The 22,249-nt window shown below is 35.6% G+C and overlaps 1 protein-coding gene across 1 annotated transcript; it reads left to right on the plus strand.

The window, feature by feature from the left end:
- Positions 1 to 19,206: 19,206 nt before the first annotated feature.
- Positions 19,207 to 20,330, plus strand: LOC149835373 (uncharacterized). Its single transcript, XM_090010511.1, has 5 exons — positions 19,207 to 19,319; positions 19,428 to 19,477; positions 19,571 to 19,664; positions 19,906 to 19,949; positions 20,063 to 20,330. The coding sequence occupies exons 1-5, from the start codon at positions 19,265 to 19,267 to the stop codon at positions 20,201 to 20,203; spliced, it is 384 nt and encodes a 127-aa protein (XP_089866637.1). The 5' UTR covers positions 19,207 to 19,264; the 3' UTR covers positions 20,204 to 20,330.
- The last annotated feature ends 1,919 nt before the right edge of the window (positions 20,331 to 22,249 follow it).

Consider the following 22,249-nt stretch of genomic DNA (forward strand, 5'->3'; position numbering starts at 1 on the left):
GGACAATGGGGTGTATGAGGGCATCACCCTCATCAAGAGCAATCAAGATTCAAAAAAGAAGGCGAATTATACCTTCTCAGCCAACTCTGGCGGTAGTAGCAGCAAGGATAGCAAGAACAAACAGACAAGGCAGCGAGAGAAACCCTTCAAGCAGAATGACAAGCCGGTTTTGGCCAAACAGAAAGAAAAGATAAAGCGGGACGGTTGGGGTTATGACCGCCAATTCACTGCTCTGGAACAATCCCTCGAGCAGGTTCTGGAGTATATGTTGAGCAAAGATATGATTAAACTTTTGAGAGTTGTTGATCCCCTGGTCCCCCTGGTAAAATGAAAGGACAAATTCTGCAAGTTTCACCAAGCATTGGGGCATGATACTGAACACTGCTTCGTGCTCAAAAACATCATCCAGGACTACATCGATAAAAATCTTTTGATAGAGGACGAAGATGAAGAGCAACCCGCTGTCCTGACCAAACCTTGCCCGGATCATTCAAAGAACTGATAATGCCAAAGTTTTTTCTGCAGTCATCTTGTAGGGGCAAGTTAGCCCTAGTCTTTTGATCTTTTTTTCGCGTACTTGTAAATATTCAAGTTTTGCTTTTAGTCTTTTTGTTTATCAATGAAATGTCAATTTCCCTAATATCTTTTGTGTTCAATTCTCATTTTTTTCGCCATATTGGGGCATCTTTTATTGTTAAAATTACATTTACACTTCAAAAAACTTTTTTGCCATCAAAATTCCTACTTTTTTCAGGATGAGGGACAATCCTGACATCATTCATGAGAGAAATGATATTACCTATGAGGGTTTTTCAAAATCGTAAAATTCTGAAAAAAATTCTGCAAAATCTTCATCATGATCACCCAAAGGTTCAAAACTTTGGTCCAATCTTTTTCAAAATCAACCCTCGTGTTGATCTTCTTTTCCAAAAAACAGGTTTCAAACCATTCTCTTCACAATCAACCCTCATGTTGATCTCTCTTCAAAATCAACCCTCTTGTTAACTCTTCTTCAAAGATCAGCTCTTGCGCTGATCATTCTTCAAAATCAACCTTGCAGTTGACCTTCTTCCCAAAATGACTTCTTACTTGTCTTTCAAAAGAACATTCTCCTCTCACTTTAAAGATCCCACGTGCAGGTAGGATCAAGCAAACTCTTTTCCTCAATTTTTATCAATTCTTTTCATTTGACAATTTTTATCAGTCTTATCATTTTTTATTCATCTTTATCAATTTTATTGATTTCTTATCAATTTTATTAATTTTTCTTGTCAAATCCTTTTTCAATTTGCCTTTCAGGTTAAGGGATAAACCTGATGCCTCTTTCCTATGGGGTATTCCTTTTTTCCTTCTATTTCCTGTTCAGGATAAGGGATAATCCTGAAACCATTTATAGAAGCAGCACAGTCTTCTATAATGGTCTTTCCAAATCCAGTTTAACATTGGTCCTTCATAAAATCCAATTCTCATATTGGTCCTTCATAAAATCCAATTCTCATATTGGTCCTTTATAAAATCCAATTCTCACATTGGTCTTTTATCAAATCCAATGTTTACATTGGTCCTTCCCAAATTCCAATTTTCTCAAAATTGGTCCTTCAAAATTCCAGTTTTTACATTGGTCCTTTAAAATTCCAATTTTCTCAAAATTGGTCCTTCAAAATTTCAATTTTCTCAAATTGGTCCTTCAAAATTCCAATTTTCTCAAATTGGTCCTTCAAAATTCCAATTTTCTCAAATTGGTCCTTCAAAATTCCAGTTTTATGATGGTTCTTCAAATTCCAATTGATCCTTCAAAATTCCAATGTTTACATTGGTCCTTCAAAATTACAATGTTTACATTGGTCTTTCAAAATTCCAATTTCTCAATTTGGTCCTTCAAAATTCCAGTTTTATACTGGTCCTTCAAATTCCAATTGGTCCTTCATCAAAATTCCAATGTTTACATTGGTCCTTCCAAATTCCAATTCTCTCAAAATTGGTCCTTTAAAATTCCAGTTTTTACACTGGTCCTTCAAAATTCCAATGTGTACATTGGTTCTTCAAAATTTCAATATTTCTCAAAATTGGTCCTTCAAAATTCCAATTTTCTCAAATTGGTCCTTCAAAATTCCAGTTTTATGCTGGTTCTTCAAATTCCAATTGATCCTTCAAAATTCCAATATTTACATTGGTCCTTCAAAATTCCAATTTCTCAATTTGGTCCTTCAAAATTCCAGTTTTACACTGGTCCTTCAAATTCCAATTGGTCCTTCGTCAAAATTCCAATGTTTACATTGGTCCTTCCAAATTCCAATTTTCTCAAAATTGGTCCTTCAAAATTCCAGTTTTTACAGTGGTCCTTCAAAATTTTAATGTGTACATTGATTCTTCAAAATTCCAAATTTTCTCAAAATTGATTCTTCAAAATTTTAGTTTTACATTAGTCCTTCAAAATTCTAGTTTTGCGATGGTTCTTCAAATTCCAATTGATCCTTCAAAATTCCAATGTTTACATTGGTGCTTCAAAATTCCAAATTTTTTCAAAATTGATTCTTCAAAATTTCAGTTTTACATTAGTCCTTCAAAATTCCAAATTTTCTCAAAATTGATTCTTCAAAATTTCAGTTTTACATTAGTCCTTCAAAATTCCAAATTTTCTCAAAATTGATTCTTCAAAATTTCAGTTTTACATTAGTCCTTCAAAATTTCAATATTTACATTGGTCCTTCAAAATTTCAATTTTCTCAAATTGGTCCTTCAAACTCCAGTTTAACACTGGTCCTTTATCAAATTCTTTTGCCAAGGTCCTTTACCAAAATTCTTTACTTAACTTCATTTTTTAAGTTGGTTCTGTAAAGTCTAGTTTTACCAATCAAAATTGCCAAAATCAAAATTTTCAGCCTGAGGTCCTATCCAAATCTATATTGAGTGATTATTTCACAAAGGATTCTCGAAAACTTTGCCAATCTGCTAAAAATGTGTTGATTCCAACATTTTACCGCACAAAAGAATCACTTCAGATTACCTCTCATATTCTTTCTAAAAAGGTGAAGCTTTTCGCGAAAAGGGGTAAAATTTAAATCTTCTCCCTGTTGATCAACCAAAAGGATAAAAGAAATATCTTTGGTATGATTAGCGAAAGAAATATTCAATGATGTTGAAAAGCCAGAAGCGAATTGATATTGATCATGGCTATGGTGCATGTTTAAAGATGATTTTCTAGTAATCAGGCAATGGAAATATCCTGAGCGATAAAAGACTTCACTCAATCCATATCTCCTCATTCATTTAAGCTGCAATCAAATATCTGCAAAAGGGATCTCTCAATCATCATCGAGTTGAAGACTGGTGGATGAGTTTAGACCCCCGGGGCCAAAGAAGATTTGGATCATCTCCAAGATGAAGGAGTTTCTGACGGATCCTTCCAGGGAAAGTTCAGATCACCATCAAGATGAAGGCGAATGTGATGAACCTCCTGACAAACCCTCAAAGATATTTGATTTCTGCTATCATCTAAAGATTTTTAAACAATGAGTCAATATCACCAATATAATTCCTGAGATAAAAGAAGGATCGGAGCATCTCCAAGATGAAGAAGTTTGTGACGTACCCTTCCCCGAAAAAGCGAGAAAAGTCAGGACATCTCCAAAATGAAGGATGATGTAAAAACCCCGAGAAAGCTCAATGTCTCAAAAGAGTGCCAGAAAGATCATCAAGGGAAAGTCCCAGGATATCAAACTGCCAAAATTGCCAGAAATCACCTTTTCTTATGTGAAATTCCTTCATCAATATCTTTTCATTGATTGCTTTTATGAAATTAAGAATGTCTCTTCTCTTCTCATATCAGGGAAATGGACAACTTCCTTGAAGAAACTCAAAAGCATTAAAATTTGAATTCGACTCTGGAAACCAGGGAGTTAACCTCATTTGGAAGGAATACTCTAGGGAATATCTTTTGCACACACGTGCACATTCTGAAGTATTTGAATCAACTACAAATTTTATCTTATTGGCAAAACCTTCTAGTCATCCAAGAATGAAATAAATATTTAATATATATTTTTGATGCAACCTAAAGTTGTCTACATCCAGAAAAAAATCAACAGAGTTATCTCATTTAGACAAGGTATTTCTTTCAGTCCCATCATGATAGGGATTTCAAAATCCAGTTTTTCATAACTGGTCGGGATTTTCAAAATCTAGTGTTTTCACTGGTCGAGATTTCAAAATCCAGTTTCTTATAACTGGTCGAGATTTCAAAGACCAGTGTTTTCTCTGGTCGAGATTTTAAAAATCCAGTTTATACAACTGGTTGGGATTTCCAAAATCTAAATCTTCATAATATCCATCCGGAAAGAATTGTACTTGAGATTCATCTCACAAGGCATTTTTCAAAAATGTCCCGTCAGAATCCTCATGTATTCCTTTCTCATTCATGTAAGGGTAGAACCTGAAATTCATCTTGGTATATCTTCGTCCCATCCAGGTTAAGGGCTAAACCTGAGTCATTCCAAAATCTAATCGCCTCACTCATGAGATATGATCAAAATTCTTATTTTTACCATTATGGGATCTTCACCCAAAGTCCCATCACAATTTCCTCATTCTCTATTATCCAGTTATATCATTTTCAAGGATTTCATCTCCCTAAATCCATTCAGGCTAAGGTGCTAATCCTAAGAATAAGGTTTTCAAAATAATTATTCCATACCCTGTTCAGGTCCTCTGACTCGGGCATTTTCAAAATTTGGAGTGTTTTCTTTGCCACAAAACTCGACTTTCCACCGGCTTAGTAGCAAAGAGGGGCATCTGTAAACACCCCAAATTTTTCAAATCCATTTTGGATCCCCCCTTTTATAGATGCCAAACCCCTTTTGAATTCCTGATTCATTCAGGAGTATATTTGAATCAATTTGTGATCTCGAGTTCGTCTGATATCCGAGATCCAACTTCATTTCTTAAGTTTTGATCTAATATCGAAGATCTGTTTCCAGGTTTGATCCAATATCCAAATCTGAACTCCATCATAATCCTGGATTTTTCATTTTTATAAATTCATTCCCAAGGTACAAACCTAATTTGAACTAATTTCCCTCATTTTGATTTGTAATTGCGATCCAGATCCAAATCTGATTTTTATTCAAAACCTTCGATCCAGATCCTTTTCAAAATTCAATTTTTGCTCTAATTTTAAATTCTTAAATTTGAAATTCAAAACCATCATTTTGCAAAAATCTTTTAAAAATATCATGGATCCAGTTTATAGTTCAATTTGGATTTTGAAATATTAAAACATATCCAGATCCACTTTCAAAATCCATTTTTTATCCCTAATTCAAAAACAATTCTTGAATTTCAATCATAAATTCAATACTTTTGCAAATCTTCTTAAAATTCAATCTAGATCCGATTTTAACTCAATTTGGAGTCAAAAATCAAATTGGATCTCGGGTCTAACTAAAATTTGTTATTCCTTCTTTTTATTCATATTTTATTATACATTTTTAAACCTATGAAAATTCATTTTTAAAGAAAAATCGTCAACCCTATATGAGCTCATCGGTGCCTCAGCCCTAGACCCTCCAGAAAAAGGGGAAGAAAAGGAGGAGGAAACAGAGGAAGAAAAAAAGGATGAAAAGAAGGAGGAAAAGAAGGAAGAAAATGAGCAGAAAAGATGCAGGAAAAGAAGAAGAAAGAAGGATAAGAAGAGAAAGGAAGAAAGAAGAAAAGGGGAGAGAACATTCAGCGATTGGTGGTCAGTAGTCTCTGTCTCTCTCATCTCTCCTCTTCACTTGGAGTTTACGAAATTTGAAGAAGTTTTCAGCCCTTTCTTTCAGACACCTTCAGCTAAGGTGAGTATTATTCTTCTATTTCCTTTAAATTTCCTATCATAACATGATTAATAGATTAGAATCTGAGTTTTCATCTTCCTATTCGTTGTATTTTAATCTTTGTTTAACATATTTTGATTGAGCTAAAAGAATTGAAGTGATTTGATCTTTTTAGATCAAATCCTTCTTTCAAATAGGCTACAACAAGTTAGATTTGTGCCTCAGCCATTTTGGTTTTCTTTTAATGCATTTTTTATCTTAATTTTTCATCATCCATGCATTCATTCATGTTTTAAGGCATTAGATCTCATGTTTGAACATCTACGCATGTGCAGTTTGCTTTCATCATGTTCAGTTGCTTTCTAGATTATACTTTGAATTCTGGTGCATTTTAGATCTATCGATTTATATGTAACCAGAGCTCATTTTAATCTGACTTTTTTACTGTAACTTTATGCATATGTCTTCATACTTTTCACCAAAAATCAGATCATTCTGAGTTTGTTTAGCTCACTTTAAAAATCAAGATTCAGAACCTGTTATTTTGCACCGTCAGGCTTTTAGCAGAATCAGGACCAACTTGCGGGAGTGATTTCTCCCTAACCAGAGATGATCTTTCTAATCCATCAAAAAAGTATTTTTTAAATTGAATCCAGTTTGTTTATGCCAAATTTCAGCAATTTCTATGGTGTTTTCATACTCATTTTGGGTCGAAAACTACAACCTTATCACCCTATGTCATTTTAATGGCTCAGATTTTGATCCATTTTGTCAGAATTTTATTTCCCTATTGGGAGCTCATTTTCTAATTTTGTAAAACGGGTTCTCTTCGTTTATATGTCTAGTTCATCCCTGTAAATTTTCAAAATTTTTTATGGTCAATTGCTATTTTATTTTAATTAAATATCAGAACCCTGTATCCAGATTTTGTATATGTTTTGATTTTGGCCCCCATGTCATGACTGTTGTAGCACACCTTTAATAAATCATCATATGACTGGCAACATTCTTTAGCAAACCGTTGTTAAGTTTTCAACTACTATTTGTAGTATTTTCGGGTCTCCAACAAGCCCCACAATGATTTATAGTATTGTTCAGTCATTCTACAACGATTTATAGTGTTGTCCGGTTTTTTAACTACAATTTGTAGTGTTTTCCGGTCTCCAACGAGCCCGACAGCGATTTGTAGTGTTGTTTGGTCATCCTACAGTGATTTGTAGTGTTTTCTAGTTTTTTAACTACAATTTGTAGTATTTTTGGGTCTCTAACGAGACCCACAGCAATTTATAGTGTTGTTGTACTTCACTATAGCGATTTGTAGTATTTTTCACTAAACACTGCTGAAATTTGTAGTGTTCAATAACAAATCGCTGTAAATCGCTACCCAAATTAGGACCAACTTGTCAGGGTCATATCTCTCTAACGAAATATTGAATTTCAAATTCGTAAAAAGTAGTGTTTTTGTTATAAAATCTAGTTTATTCCTGTAAATTTTTAGCCAGTTTTATAGTTATTTGATGCCCCATTTGGATCTAAAACCAGACTTCTATTAGTCTGCCTTATTTTAGTGACACAGGTTTTTAGTTCATTTTGTAAGAGTCATATCTCCCCAATGATAGATTATTTTTCAAATCCGTAAAAAGGTTTTTCTTTATCTATGTGTCTAGTTTATATCTGAAAAGTTTTATAACTTTATATGCTCATTTGATATTTCAAACCTATTGAAAACCAAGACTGGTTACAGAATTTCAAATTATGTAATAGGTTCATTTCCTGTTTGGAAATAGTGACTTCTCGAAGTCTCCATTTTCAAACCAAAATTGATTTTTCAATTCTGTAAATTGGGTTAGCTTCTTAATTGAGTTAAGCAACGTTTCCTTTAAATTTGGGAGAAATTGAGTCTGTTTAGCTTGTGTAATATCTAGTTTACTGCAATCTGTCTATTAAAAATCCAATTTCCTGTTTCTGAAATTAATGCTCTAATGTTTTGATCATAACTCTAGTTTCAAGAATGATTTTGATATTCTGTAAAAATGGAATGCTTCCTTGCTGTGTTGTAAATCCATAAGTTCATTTTGAGTTAAAATCAAATCATTTAAGACTTCTGTCCACTCAGAATGCTCTGACAGGTTCACCCGCAAAATCCTGATTCTGTAAAATATTGTCTTATCCGGATAAAAGAATCCAAATGTGGGTTTTCCTCGGATGATTGCTTGGCATTTTTAATTCTACAATATTCATCAGATTGTTAAGCATCTGCATATCATCTTAGAAATTTGTAAGATCATTGATCATTCATTCATTGCATCTTTCAAAATTGATTTTATAAAAGGGTATTGCTTTGTTAAAATGAAGTTAAATCGGTCATTTTATCACTCTTAAATTCAATTTTCAAACGTGATTCGTATATTTCATAAATTAAAAATAAATTTTATCAAGTTAGAATGCCTTAACTTTATTTCAAACAAACTTTGGAGTTTATTTGCTTTTATTTCAATCATTTTCAATATGTTTTCCTGAAAATCTCAATTTCAAGGTTAAATTCACTTTGAATTCAAGCTTTAAAATGTATTTATATGTTTTAAAGCCCCAATTTTGAAAATTCAAAACTCCAAAGCACCATTTTTTAAAGTTTTGCAAAGTCATACATCATTCACTTTTATTTTATTTGATTCTCTTTATTTCTGAGGCATAAAAGGCTAATTTTGGATGCATTCTTCAATTTCTCAATAATTGAAGAAAATCCATAAAAGCCTACATTTATTTCTAGCAAGTTTGCTCATTTTGCAGGATTTTCTGTTTTGTTATTTCTTTTTAATCGTTATATCAATTCAAAGGTTGTAATAAATCAATTAATGAGAAGTTTACTTTATGCTTAGTTTAGAATGAATGAGCATGTAGTTTAACTTTCTATTTTTTATAATCAATATGTTGTATTTTTTTTTTATTTTTCAATAACACTATGGTGAAACACGAATGACACAAGCACCATTCTAATAAAAGGTGATTAAATCCTAAGTTGACGATTTGCATTTATGGTCATAGTCAAAATGTGAACAAAACTTAGGGTTTTCATCTTTTATGGAATAACATCAGGTCCACACTGGATCTCTTTCAAAAAATCATCATGTTTTTTATAAATATTGTCTTCCTTTATCAGAGTTTAATTTAAAATTAATTCAAAACATATATCAATGGCCATAGTCAGGATATATGGAGAGTTAATTTTATTTTAAACTCTATAAAGGCACCAAAATGTATTTTATTCTTCAAATGAATTTAAATATGATTATTATATAATATATTTTATGGTCATAGTCAGAAATGTATTATATCTTCAATCTTATTTCAATTCACTTAAAGAATTAAATGTGCTTTTCAAAACCTAATTTCAAATTTCTTTTAATGCATTCATCATTTAAGATAGAATTGCATCAGCATTTTTCACCTCTTTAAAACCATTTTCAAATTTCCAAGTGAATTTTGAAATAATTTTCAAAAGATGTTTTTCATTCTTAAATTCTAAGTCATTATTTTATTCTACTTCATAAACCCAATCTTATTTCTCAATTTCATTTTCAATTCCCTTTAACTTTAAATCCTATTTCAAATACCCATTTTTTATTCCCAATTTTCAATTTTATTTTTAAATTTCTATCTTTGAATTTTACATTCCAACTTTGAATTTTATTCCTTATTTCTCTCAAAACCCCAATCTCGATTCTCAATTCAATTCAGACCTCAAATTCCAAAAAACTTGACTTTGAATTCGATTTCCAGATCTTTGATTTCAATGCTTTTAAATTCATTTAAAATTCTTGAATTTCAAAATCACTATCTAATTTGCGACATCCTTCAGTAAATCGCTATTACAATTTATCGTGTCTTTCCATAAATCATTGTGTGATTTATAATGACTTTTAGCAAATCATCATGTGATTTACGGTGTCGCGATTTATCGCATCTTTCAGAAAATCATTATGTGATTTATAATATCTTTCAGAAAATCACTATTGCGATTTACATTATTCTTTAATAAATTTTAAATCAATTTCTGAACTTTCGGGTCGTTCCCTAAAGGATGTTTTCAAAATTTATTCCCAAAATCACTTGGAAAATCTTAAATTTTCTGAAGCATTTCTAAAAGTATGCATGTTTTCAAGTTCAAAATCATAGCACAAGCATGATTCAATGTGCATTTAGGACTTAGAGTAATTCCTTAGATAAATTTGGGCAAAGCAAAGGCATAAATTCGACCCTTTGTTTGATTACCCCTGGTAAAGGCGCAAGGAACGGTTGAACCTCGTACTGACGAGCGAATCGCGTCTCTCCATTTTCGCGCAAAATTTCAAAACGGAGGCGAGTAAATTTTCAAAATCTTTTTCCAAAGGTCAAGTGAGACCTTGAAAGAAGTTTTCTCTTTTTCCCCTAAAAAGGAAGAAGAGGAAAAATTTTGCAATGATCACAGCATTCTATTTGGTTCAAATTCATTTGTAGAATGAAGATAGGCTTTCAAAAATCTCTTAATCCTATCTCAAATTCTCAAAAATTCTATACAATGAACCTAACCTACATTCTGAAATTTAAAAGACTATCTTGCCTATTTTCTTATCCTAGAAACCTTAGCCCCTAAGCTAGGTAACCTTAGCAAATATGAAGGAATCCTATCAATGAACAACCAATAGGATCTTGCCATACCATCTACGGGCATATTCAAATCTTTAGATCTTGAATCTATAGGATCAAGATCCATATCCAACAGAAAAACTATAAATAAGGACTCGCTCTTCCCAGATCAACACCTAGAACTAGAGTAAAGAAGCCTTGTCACATTGAGAGCTTAACCCAACCTAAGTGTACTTACATTGTTGAACTTACTTATCAATTCTAAGTCAAGATCACTTATTCTATATTCCATTCTACTCAATCTGAACCTTCTTGAGCTTGTGCCTTGCAGAGGTGTTGTCAAATTCATCGCTCATCATTATTAACATCTTAGGAGGGCTACCTAAGCTTGTGGTGAGTTTACTTTCCTCTTATTTTATTTAATTCATTTTATTTAATTATTTACAATGTGTTTGACTCTAATTTTTGTATATTTGCTTTTGTGTTTTTTCGAGCGTTGGTGGTGCCCATGCCATTAACCTCAATTTCTTTTAAGATCCATGTTCAAGATATGAGTCACTTGCAAACTAAAGCCTAGCTATTGAAGGTTTTGAAGGATGATCCCTACTCAATAGAGGAGGAAAGGCATGCAACTTGAAGAATGAACCTCAAATCTTTTGCTTGTCTCAAATTTGAATTTGGTTTTCGAATCCAAAACTTTTCAGAATACCCGCATTTTGCTTTTCAAATTTTGGGGATCTACAACTGAACAACAAGTTATTTGCCAGTTCTTCGATGAGCCGAATCATTCTGTCAAAACATGTTGCTTTATTGTTAGTGAAAATCAGCAAGGTGCTCCTCTTCATGCTTATCTTGCTACTCATGTCATTACTGAAGATGATGCATGGTATCTTGATTCAGTCTGACATCATGTCTCACTAGATTTGATTGCATTATCCATTTAGTCAGACTATCAAGGCAATGATTCAATGAGAATTGGAAATGGCGCAGGCTTAAAAATATCTTATATTGTTAATTCTGCTTTTAAAAGTTCAATGTTTTCTTTAAATAGTATTTTGCATGTGCTTGACTAAGAAGTTGCTTTCTATAAATAGATTCATCCAAAACAACCAAATAGTGTTTGAATTTCATGACACATTGTTACGTGAGGGATGCCAAGAGTGGAAAGGAGCATCTACGCAGAAAGGTGAAAGATGGATATTATTCAGTTGATTTTTCTAATAGTGATAGTAGTAAGATAGCTTTTATTGGTGAAAAAGCTAGCATGGGTAGATGGCATGATAGACTTAGACATGCCAGTTTAAAGATTCTTCAAAAAGTTATTGATCATTTTGCTTTGCCTTATAAAAATTATGATTTGCATATTTTTTCTATTTGTTAAATTAAGAAGCAACATAAGCAACCGTTCACTAGAGTCTCTTATGATTCTATTAAACCTCTTGAGATTATCTTTTTTTGATGTGTGGGGACCAACCTCTTTCTTGGGTTTTAATGGTTTCAAGTATTACATGATCTTTGTTGATGTTTTTATAAATATACATGGATTTCCTTGATAGAAAATAAGTCTGATGTGCTGAATATTTCTTTAAAAATTCAAAGCTGTTATTGAAAATGTTGTTTGCAAGAAAATCAAATACTTGCATATTGAAGGCTGAGGTGAATACAAGGCCTTAGATCATTTTTTAAATGAATGTGATATTGGCGCTACATATGCTAGAGCAAAATGGCATATTTGAACAAAATCATAGACATGTCATTGATACAGGGTTGACTATTATGGCTCCTGTTGCTCTACCATAAATGTTTTGGACTTGTGCTTTTCTACAATTGCTTATCTCAAAAACATAATTCCTATACTGAATTTGGGTTTTAAAAGTCCTCTTGAAACTCTCTTTAAAAATCGGCCTGATGATTACAAGTTTCTAAAGACTTTTGGTTGTTCGTGATATCGCAATCTTAGGCCATATCACTCTCATAAGTTGGATTTTCAATTAAAACTACATATTTTCATAGGATATAATAACAATCACTATGGGTATATTTGTCTTGATCATGTGACTTTCAAAATTGTTGTTTCAAGAGATGTCACCTTTGATGAGAACAATTTTTCCTTGAATGGAAATGTTCCTCGAGAAGTCCCAGGTGAAAGTCCTTATATTATCACATTATTTCCTATAGTTGTGTCCACCGGTCCCACTACTCCAAACATCATGAATCTGAGTAGTTATAGCAAATCATTAACACCTACTCAAGAAATTGCTCTAGATTCACCTCACCAAACCACAAACCATACCGTTCACTTGGTATTAAACCAACCACTATTCATACAGTACTCTCTTTATTTCTCGTGGATTTGGTTGGCCAGTGAGACAGTTAGATGTCAACAATGCAATTATTAATGGTACATTTAAAAAAGTGTATAAGGTCCAGCCTACGGGGTTTGAAAATCCTCAATATTTTTAATTATGTTTACAGAGTCAATAAGGTTTTGTATAAACTAAAACAAGGCCCCACATGCTTAGTACCAAGAAATCAGTAATGCCTTAATGAATATGGCTTCGTTATTTCAAAAACCGATCCATCTTTATTTGTGTTCAGAAAGATGGGATGCTATTCTGGTGTACGTAGACATATCTTGGTTGCTGGTAAATCATGTGACTGTTCAAAATATTGTCGGTTCTATTGAAAAAAATTGCTCTCAAAGATCTTGGTCAATTGCACTGTTTTCTTGACATAGAAGTTAAATATTCTTGCCAAGGGCTCTTTTTGTATGGAAGAAAATATATTTTAAACCCATTGAAGAGGTCAAACATGCTGTAAGCCAAACCAATGTCAACTCCAGAGTGATTGGTGCCCGCATGTTTTGTAAGCTTAGTCAGACACCCTGATATTTCGGTCTAAGCCCTTTGGACCTGATGGTTCTGAGCATCAACAAGGCTTCTCTTTTTACGGGCTGCTTTCTCTTGTTTGACCGATGCACCTCGTCGTTGCCGGCGGCGGCATTGATGGTATCTGTTCTGTGTGACACGCGGAGCCAACAACTACAATTGAGGGTTTTCGGACAGGAACCAATAAATGTGAGTCTCAATCGCACCTCTTCGAGGGAGACGACCTAAAACCAACCACAGCAGCAGCAGCAGCAGCAGCAGCAGCAGCAGCAGCAGCAGCAGGACCACCACCGACGGGACTCTCCCACTCAACCCTTTGATGGTCGTTGCTGACATGAATATGATGATGGCTGATGGGCCCTGGACAAGCCGCTAGAGCTTGGACCATATTTGCGGGTCACTCTCCATGTGGGGAAACTTACATGATGGGTAAGTATGGGTCGGATTCCAGACTGCACCTAACCTATCATGATGTGAGGTTACGGACTGTTGATCCTGGACAGGTATAGATTGGGATGCGAACGGTTCAGATTTCTGATCACAAAAATACTGATCGAATCAGATCCAGGACTGCTAAAATTTGCAAAAGCTCCATCCTGAATCCAACCAGTTTGAAACCCTACATATAGAGATTGATATTATGGTGACATTTTCATTAAAAGAGAAAAATGATTGGCACTGAAATCACTAGCGGTGTCAATGGGTTGGGTATTACCCAATCCCGACCTATATATACACTGACTGATCCAATAGGATTGGGGTTTGCTCAAGAATTCGTGTCAAATTCATAGCATCTGATTAGCATACGGAGCTGGGTGTAGTTTATTAAATTTCATACCAAACCAGATCCTCCTGGGAGTTCTGAAAACTTTTCAATGTAAGAAAAAACATTAAAAATTTAGTTTTACTGGGTAGGGAGCAGGTCGGTTTCTGTAATCATTATACGACCCAAGTATGGTTTTCACTATGGTTGGTCTGGTCGGACCCAGTACTAGCACCCATAGTAGTGACAAATCTCGCGAGATTTATGAAAATATGGCGAGAAATTACTTGGAAGTTTCAATTAAAGGCACAATATTAATCAAGGAAAAAGTTAAGACTATGATAAGATGATCAATATTCTGAAAAAGAGCTGGCTGTGGCTTATTGTTTACATGACACCCGTCATGGTTTTATCAAGATATGTACAATTTTATTGGCAAAATCTCAGGAAAATAAAAAAATCAGTTCACTTTCTGGAAATTTATTCATGCTTATTTCTCACAAGCTGTTTTAAACTTTCTCTCACTAACGTTGGCACTAGATAAATCCCCTTAGGAGCAACGACATTCAAGTATATATATGAATCTGATTTGAGATATAAAAACAGTTTTCTTGAGACAAAACTTCATATTTAAAGCTAGACCCCATCAATGATATTCAATATCTGCGATACTGATCTTATCATATATATATATATATATGCACTAGACTCTGGAAGATGTAATCTGAGGTTGTATTGCACTACTCACGATCCAAATCCATCCCAATCAAACCTCTAATAAATACAATATAAGTCAAACATGAATTGGGTGACACACTTTTCCATGGGGCTGAAATTGGGACGTGGACTTGCCTGCGACCCTTGTTTTTGAGTATAGGGCCAACAGTTGAGGTGCTTGAGTAGAAGAGGTTGGGCAAGGGCTCCATCCAGAACAAAAAGGAAATTTCGACAAAGATACTGATTGGAACTAAAGCAACTTAATTGAGTTTAGTAGCACAGCCACCTACCATGTTTTCCTTTTTTTTATATGGTCAAGCTGGGTTAGGCAAACCCCTACCTGTTCATTGAACCAATACTTGTTTTGATTTTTATACAAAAATTCACCCTGTTGTCAATGTGTGCTAGTCTTGGGGTGTTCCACTACAAGAAAAAACGTTAATTAGTGACGGACTCTATCCGACGCTAATCCATCACAAATTCAACATTAAACGGATTTGTGATGGATTAGCGTCGGATAGAGTCCATCGCAAATTCTTGGTAGCTAATTAGCGACAGACCTGATATGTTGCTACTTTAGTCGCTAATTTGCAATGGATAATCGACGGACATGATCCATCGCGAGTTCGTCATTAAATTTGGTTTTGCGACAGATAAATATTCGTCCATAATCCATCACTAAATTGGTGATGGATATTAGCGACAAATAATACCCATCGCTAATCCGTCATAAAATTAAAAAAAAATCATTGCTCTTTCCTTTTTTCGTTTAAGGTTTAGGGTTTTTGGTCTCAGCCCGCGTTGTTGCCTCTGGATCCGCCTGCATCGATTCTCTCACCTCACGGATTGAGCAATTGGCCTATCCGCCACGGGATCCCGGAGACACCAACGATCTAAAATGGGTCACCGACGACCTCAGGGAACGAGCGAAGCCGAGAAATGAAGACGGATCATCACCAATGGACCTCTCCAACTCGGTGGTCTTGCTGGAGAAGTGTTCGTCGAGGAGCTGCTCATTGATCTGCAGTAACAAGGGAAGCAATGGCCAGCCACAGAGGTGCGACGCAGGTGCGTTGAGGCCTGCAAGGCATCGGCGAAGCGGGCGGAGATGATCGAGTGGTGGTGGAGGGAGCTCGATCAGGACTAGCGAGAGCTCCTACCGGCAGGTGTTCTCAACCTCATTGTCATCGTCGGTGAGGGTGAGGGGTTGCGATCATGGCCGATACAGAAACTCGCAGAGCCATGAGATTGCCGAGAGAGCAGCAGCGGGTCTGGCTAGAGTACAGCCATGCGTAGGCGCAGTTGCGCTTGTAGGTATGGCCGGAGGAGAGGATGACGGGGTCGACCTTATGCGATCGAGACACCAACGATGGGGAACCAGGAGATGGGTGATGTACTTATATAGGTTTGAGATACATGACGCTTTGTGCTTTGATTGGTAGAACGTTGCTGCACACAGATTGCCAATGTGGCAACCAACTACAAATTAGCGACGGATTTTGTGACGGATAAATTTTGTCTCAAAATTCATCGCAAATTCGTGACAGAATTAGCGATGAATAAATTATGTTGTTAATCTATCACCAATTAGCGACGGATTTTGAGACAGAATTTATCCGTCACTAATTCTAATTTTATGAACGACTAGTTTTTTTAGCTAATCCATCACAAATTTGTGACGGATTATTTCTGTCATAAATTTCGGTCGCTAATTAACAATTTTTTTGTAGTGTTCGTTCCAAGTCTTGGTCATTCGCTCACTTGCTAACTGTGTTAGGTTTTTAACCAAAAAATGAACTTCACACCGGCTATAGTTTATGTTAATCCTATCGAAACTGTAAAAATTAAGTATGTAACTCTATACGCAACTCTCCTAATCCACCTGCCATATTTTCATTTCACATGAAAAACCCAAATTTTAGCTTGGTTAATCAAGTTGTGCATGCATGTCATCCACCGTGAATTTGAGCTTTACTCATGGCTGACCTAATGATCTTATTCAAGCGCAAAGATGTCTCTTTTTTTATATAGGCAGGCCCCTACCAGTTATACAACTATACCATTGGGTTTTGAACCTGCAAGGGCCCAACACAAGGTGACGTTAAGCGCAAAGATGTCTCTTTTTTTTTAATATAGGCAGACCCCTATTAGTTATACAACTATATCATTGGGTTTTGAACCTGCAATGTCCCAACATAAGGTGACGTAAACTAGCTGCTCCTACCAGACAACCGGAGCCCCCTTTGGTAGCGCTAAGATGTCTCTAACATGATGAGAGAGCAAAGAATTAGGAAAAGAGGCAGACCATTGAAGATTTTGGAGGCAGCGAAAGGTGATATATGAAAGATTGTAAGGTGGTCGAGATTTGGATAAAGCTCGATAACGATTGACCTTATATTGTGCAAGATTAGAGCATAATCCAATGAATCATGCCTTGATAACTGCAGACTTGGAGTAAGAAAAATGTAAGGCTGCAAGCCATTGATGTGTTAAGTGTGGCAACATGAACTTGAGCTTTACCTAAGGCTGACCAAAATAACTTTTTTTAAGTCAAAATGGTGTCTTTAATTAACATGACGCAAAGAATCAGGAAAAGAAGCAAACCATTGAAAACTTGGACGCAAGAAGTAAAAGTGATATGAAAAGAAAAATTTACAAAAACACACCTAACTTTTGAAATAACACGATTACACGCTTAGCGAACAAAGCAATTCTCAAAAGTTAGGCGTGTATTTGTAATAGTTTGTAAATAAGCTAAAATTAAGTGTGTGTTTTTTATTTTTCGATAAAAAATTATAGTCATCAAGATTTGAAAAAGTTCTCTAATTTGAAAGAATCAAACCAAATTCAGTGTGTTTATGCCTTAATACTTTTTTTTCTGAAGAAACTACATCCAACACAAAGACATGGACGCACCGGTTCAGCCTGCCGGCCATACCTTCAGTCGACATGCCGGCAGCTTAAAACTCCGAGACTAAGACCCCCACCCCAGGTGTGATAATTTTTAGGGTAAAACTTTTCATACATAACACTTATCATACATAATGCATTGACAAGAAGGGTGTCATAACTGCTGTGAGCCCACTCTTTCGTGAGAAAGCCCTAACCACTTTGAAGTTTGCTCATGGTCAAGTCTGAACATGGGAAAATGCAGTGGCATTTAAAGGAAAAGGACCAACCAAGAATTTTGGTCTCTAGGGCATGAAACCCTAGAAAGGGCTTTATGAATGGGGGGAATGGGATAAACCGACACCCGAGGAAGGTGGGAGAAGGGCATTGTCCCTGTGGGGTGATAATGGTTGCCCCCTCATGTTTTCTTGCCTAGCAAAGGCCGAGCAGCCCTCGTGAAGAGGTTCGGCTGACGTGGCCACCTAGGCCCCACATCAGATGCTGACGTGGGACGATTGTGCCCTCTGGCCCCTTCAGGGTTGGCTTGCTTTGTCTTCTTTTTAAGATGAATTTACTGAACTAACCTTCTAATGTGCACCGACGCATGGATGGGTTCGGACTTTGGACCACAGTTCCCATATCTTGGACAGAGTTGAACCATTGTGAATCAAGTAGGGCTTGGACATCAAACTCGAAATCATGTGCTTTTTATAATAGATATGCACGGTTTCTTGATTTATGCTCGGATCTCGAATTTGGATTTGATCCCCTTCTATCAGGCTAGAGCTACAATTAGAATCTCTAGTGAAGCATCAATTACACATTTTGACTTTTGAGGGAGATTTGAGATTTAGTGTTTATTTACATCTATTTTTTGCATAATCCACATGCCAAATTCAACACATGGATCTAAGATCTTAGTTATCCACATGCTAAATTCCACCTCCCTCCCAAACGAAAGATCTTAAATCCGAGGATCTAAGATCCTCATTTTAATGATTTTTCCCAAATCCACAGATCTCTAGTTTGATGATAGGGTCCAACTAGAGATCCTAGGTCTCAGAACCAAGGATATCTGACTGGTCTGAAATCCCTCGATTTTGAGATCCAAGGGAACCAAAAAAACCCTTAAACTAAGTGGGCCAATGTCAAGCAGTATCAGGATTTGATAATCATTGATGGTCACAAAGTCTGACAACTTGAGATGCGGATCCAAACCCATCGCCGGGTACCAAGGGCACATATGTAGTTTGACAACAAAGGCTATTTATCAATGGAAGAAAAAACATAATAATTAGAAAGGATTGTTCTTTCAAAATTTTGTCTTCTCTCACTCTCATTGTTCTTTCATAATTGTCCTCTCTCTCTCTCTCTCTCTCTCTCTCTCTCTCTCTCTCTCTCGGCTATATATTTAATGAACTATGGCACCTTGCAGTGTCTTCTGGAAAAAAGAAAGTCCCAGCTTTCCTTCTGAAGCCAAAAAAACAATTCATCAAGGCTCTTCTGTCAACAAAGTGGGGGAAAAAGAGAAGGGCAGAAAGAAAAGCCGCCTTTAGAGATTCCTCCAGATGAAGACTGCCAAATCAATCATCTTTCTACTGCTCCTCTTCATAACAGCCCAAGGTACACACTACTGTACCAAGAAAGGGAAAAACAAATGTGAGAGGTGACTTCTATTCACATATATGTCAAGGATCCTCCTGACATCCCTTCTGTTTCTTCTTTCTACAGGAATACATCTGAATCATGAGTTGATAGCAGAAACCCCATTGAGAATCCATGTGGGTGCAATCCCTATAGTTCTATTCTTGTTTTGTTAATGCTTTCCCAATTATTAATATGAATTTTTTACTCAAAAGTTTTGTTGGAAACAGGTGAGGAAAGATGGGAGTTTAATAGAGAACATAGTTGATGAGACTAGTAGCCATGGGAGACATGCTCTTCAATGCAGAGACTCGTCATGTTTAGGTGCCAACTCTAGGCCTCTCAAGAAGGTTCACCAAAGGCTATCAAGCTTGATTTCTGACTACTCTGGACCTAAGATACATGACCCAAAGCATCACTATGTGTGTGTGCACTGGGATCAATCTGATGACCACCCAATCATTTTTTTTCCAGAAAGCAACTCGCAAAGAGTAGATGTCTCAATGCATGAAATAGTAAAGCAAGCAGCATGGGGGAACTTAAGATGTTTTATTTCTTGTTGCAGGAAGAAGTAGAAAACTACTTACCAACACGCTCTCTTCCACCCAGGTGGGTAAAACTAATTAATAAATCATCATTTTCAAATTCTTCAGTCTCTATTGTGAGCTAGACCCGTCTTTCTCTGCTTCTAATTTTCTTTTTCCTATGTTGGTATCCTGCAGCTTGTGGGTGCGAGGGGTGTGGAAGCTAGGATGAAGGAGGCAAGCCACGAAATAACGTCTTCTGATCAAACCCCTGACATTTCAGACATTGCAGGGATGGACTATTCTTCTCCAAGGAAGAGCACTCCAAACCACAACTGATTCCAAAAAGTAATTGGACACAAAGATTAGTTAGGAAGAAACCTCAAACCATTAACAAAAAACATGCCATTGCTTTCGTGAGAGGCATATTTGTATAGTAGATTTTCTTATATTAGTTTTATTCAATGCAACATAAAGTACAATCTCTCTCTCTTTAGCGATATATATATATATATATATATATATATATAAGCAATGGACAACCAGTATCAACGTGGTTCGGTGTTTTAACACCTACGTCGACGGTAGAGGATTTTCTCTCTCAATATCACGAGAGGTTTCATAAAAACAATATTTATATAAAAGTGAAGATAAGCTTTTTCAACAAATAGTCAAGCTATCTCTTACAAATTAGCATTTCATTTAGTGAATCATGGAAACGATAATTTTGTTTCCTAAATTCATTTGATTCTCTTGATTTCCATCGTAACAGTATTGACCTCCAGCAGGCTTGATCTCACTTCCTTGTTGAGATATGGTAAGACCATCTTTCTTGATAACTTTGCTATTTGGAGAATCCGTTGCCACTTCCCTACTTTGTTTCTCCATCTAACTAACATCCCTCCTCAAGCTCATCGTATTTTGAATAGGATTGAACTTGACTAAATTTAGTTTGCTCATCATGATGATATGTCGCTGCTTCAATAATGGTTTAGTAAGAACATCAGCAACTTGATCCTTTGTTGAAATATAATGAATAATCATCTCATTCTTGGCAATCTTTTCCTGAACAAAATGTAAATCAATCTCTACATGTTGGTGATAAATAGGATGTGACGATAAATATGAAGCTCCAACATTATCACACCAAAATATGAGTTTTTTATTTATGCCAAGTTCTTGGGGAAAAAATTGGATCCATGTAATTTCAGCAGTGGTATATGCAATAGCTCTATATTCTGCTTCTGTACTGGATCTCGAAACAACTTTCTATTTCTTCGAACTCCAAGAGATGAGATTAGATCCAATAAACATTGCATATCCCCTCGTGGATCGCCTATCATCAGGGCACTCTGCCCAATCAGCATCACTGTATGCGGTAATTTTCATTGAAGAATCAAATTTAAGAAGAAAACCATAATCTATAGTATGCTTTAAGTATCTTAATATCCGTTTTACTACACTCCAGTGAATGTCAGTAGGTCGATGCATATACTGGCAGACCTTATTAACTACAAAGGAGAGGTCTGGTCTGATCTGGTCATGGTGATGTACTGTAGAGCTCCCACAATGCTACTGTAAAGGGTAGGATCATGAAAGTCTGAGCCAGCATTTGTCGTTAAAGCAAGAGATATTGCCATGGGAGTAGAGACAGTTTTGGCTCTTGCCATGTTACTCCTTTTGAAAATCTCGAATATATATTTCTTTTGTGAGAGAACAATCATTTTTTTACTTCATCTAGCTTTAATGCCCAAAAAATAATGGAGCTCTCCCAAGTCCTTTATAGCAAACTCTGAACTGAAGATAAAGATAAGCTTTGATATATCTTAATTTGAATTTCCTATAACTATAATATCATCAACATAAATTAACACATACATCTTTATGCTATTCTGATGAAGAAAGAAAAGAGATGTATCTGTCCGGGCAATTTGAAAACCTAACTTGAGAAAGAAAAAACTGAGACGTGAGAACCAGGCCTCCGGCGCCTGTTTTAGCCCATAGAGTACCTTTTGTAATTTACAAACATGATTTGGAAATTTTGTATTTTCAAATCCAAGAGGTTGTTGCATGTAGACTTCCTCTGTTAAATACTCATGCAAAAACACATTTTGAATATGAAGCTGATGAATTTTCCAATTTTGCATTAAAGCGATGGATAGCACTGCACGAATGGTTGTAGGTTTTACAACAGGGCTAAAGGTCTCTACATAGTCAATACCTTCTCTTTGACTATATCCTTTTGTGATGAGGCAAGCTTTGTATCTTTCTAGTGTTCCATCAGACTTCCGCTTAATTTTGAACACCCCATTTGCAGCCTACAATATGTTTTGCTGACTGAATATGAACAAGTTTTCATGTTTGGTTTTGAATAAGAGCTTGATA

Source organism: Nuphar pumila, chromosome 6 (assembly GCF_984573655.1).
Source record: "Nuphar pumila chromosome 6, dmNupPumi1.hap1.1, whole genome shotgun sequence".
Taxonomy (NCBI): Eukaryota; Viridiplantae; Streptophyta; class Magnoliopsida; order Nymphaeales; family Nymphaeaceae; genus Nuphar; species Nuphar pumila.

Bases quoted from the DNA above. Each gene is read 5' to 3' on its own strand.
- LOC149835373 (XM_090010511.1), top strand. From the start codon at position 19,265: ATGAAGACTGCCAAATCAATCATCTTTCTACTGCTCCTCTTCATAACA. The intron at 19,320-19,427 runs GTACACACTACT...TTCTTTCTACAG, and splicing joins CCTCTTCATAACAGCCCAAG to GAATACATCTGAATCATGAG. The intron at 19,950-20,062 runs GTGGGTAAAACT...GGTATCCTGCAG, and splicing joins ACACGCTCTCTTCCACCCAG to CTTGTGGGTGCGAGGGGTGT.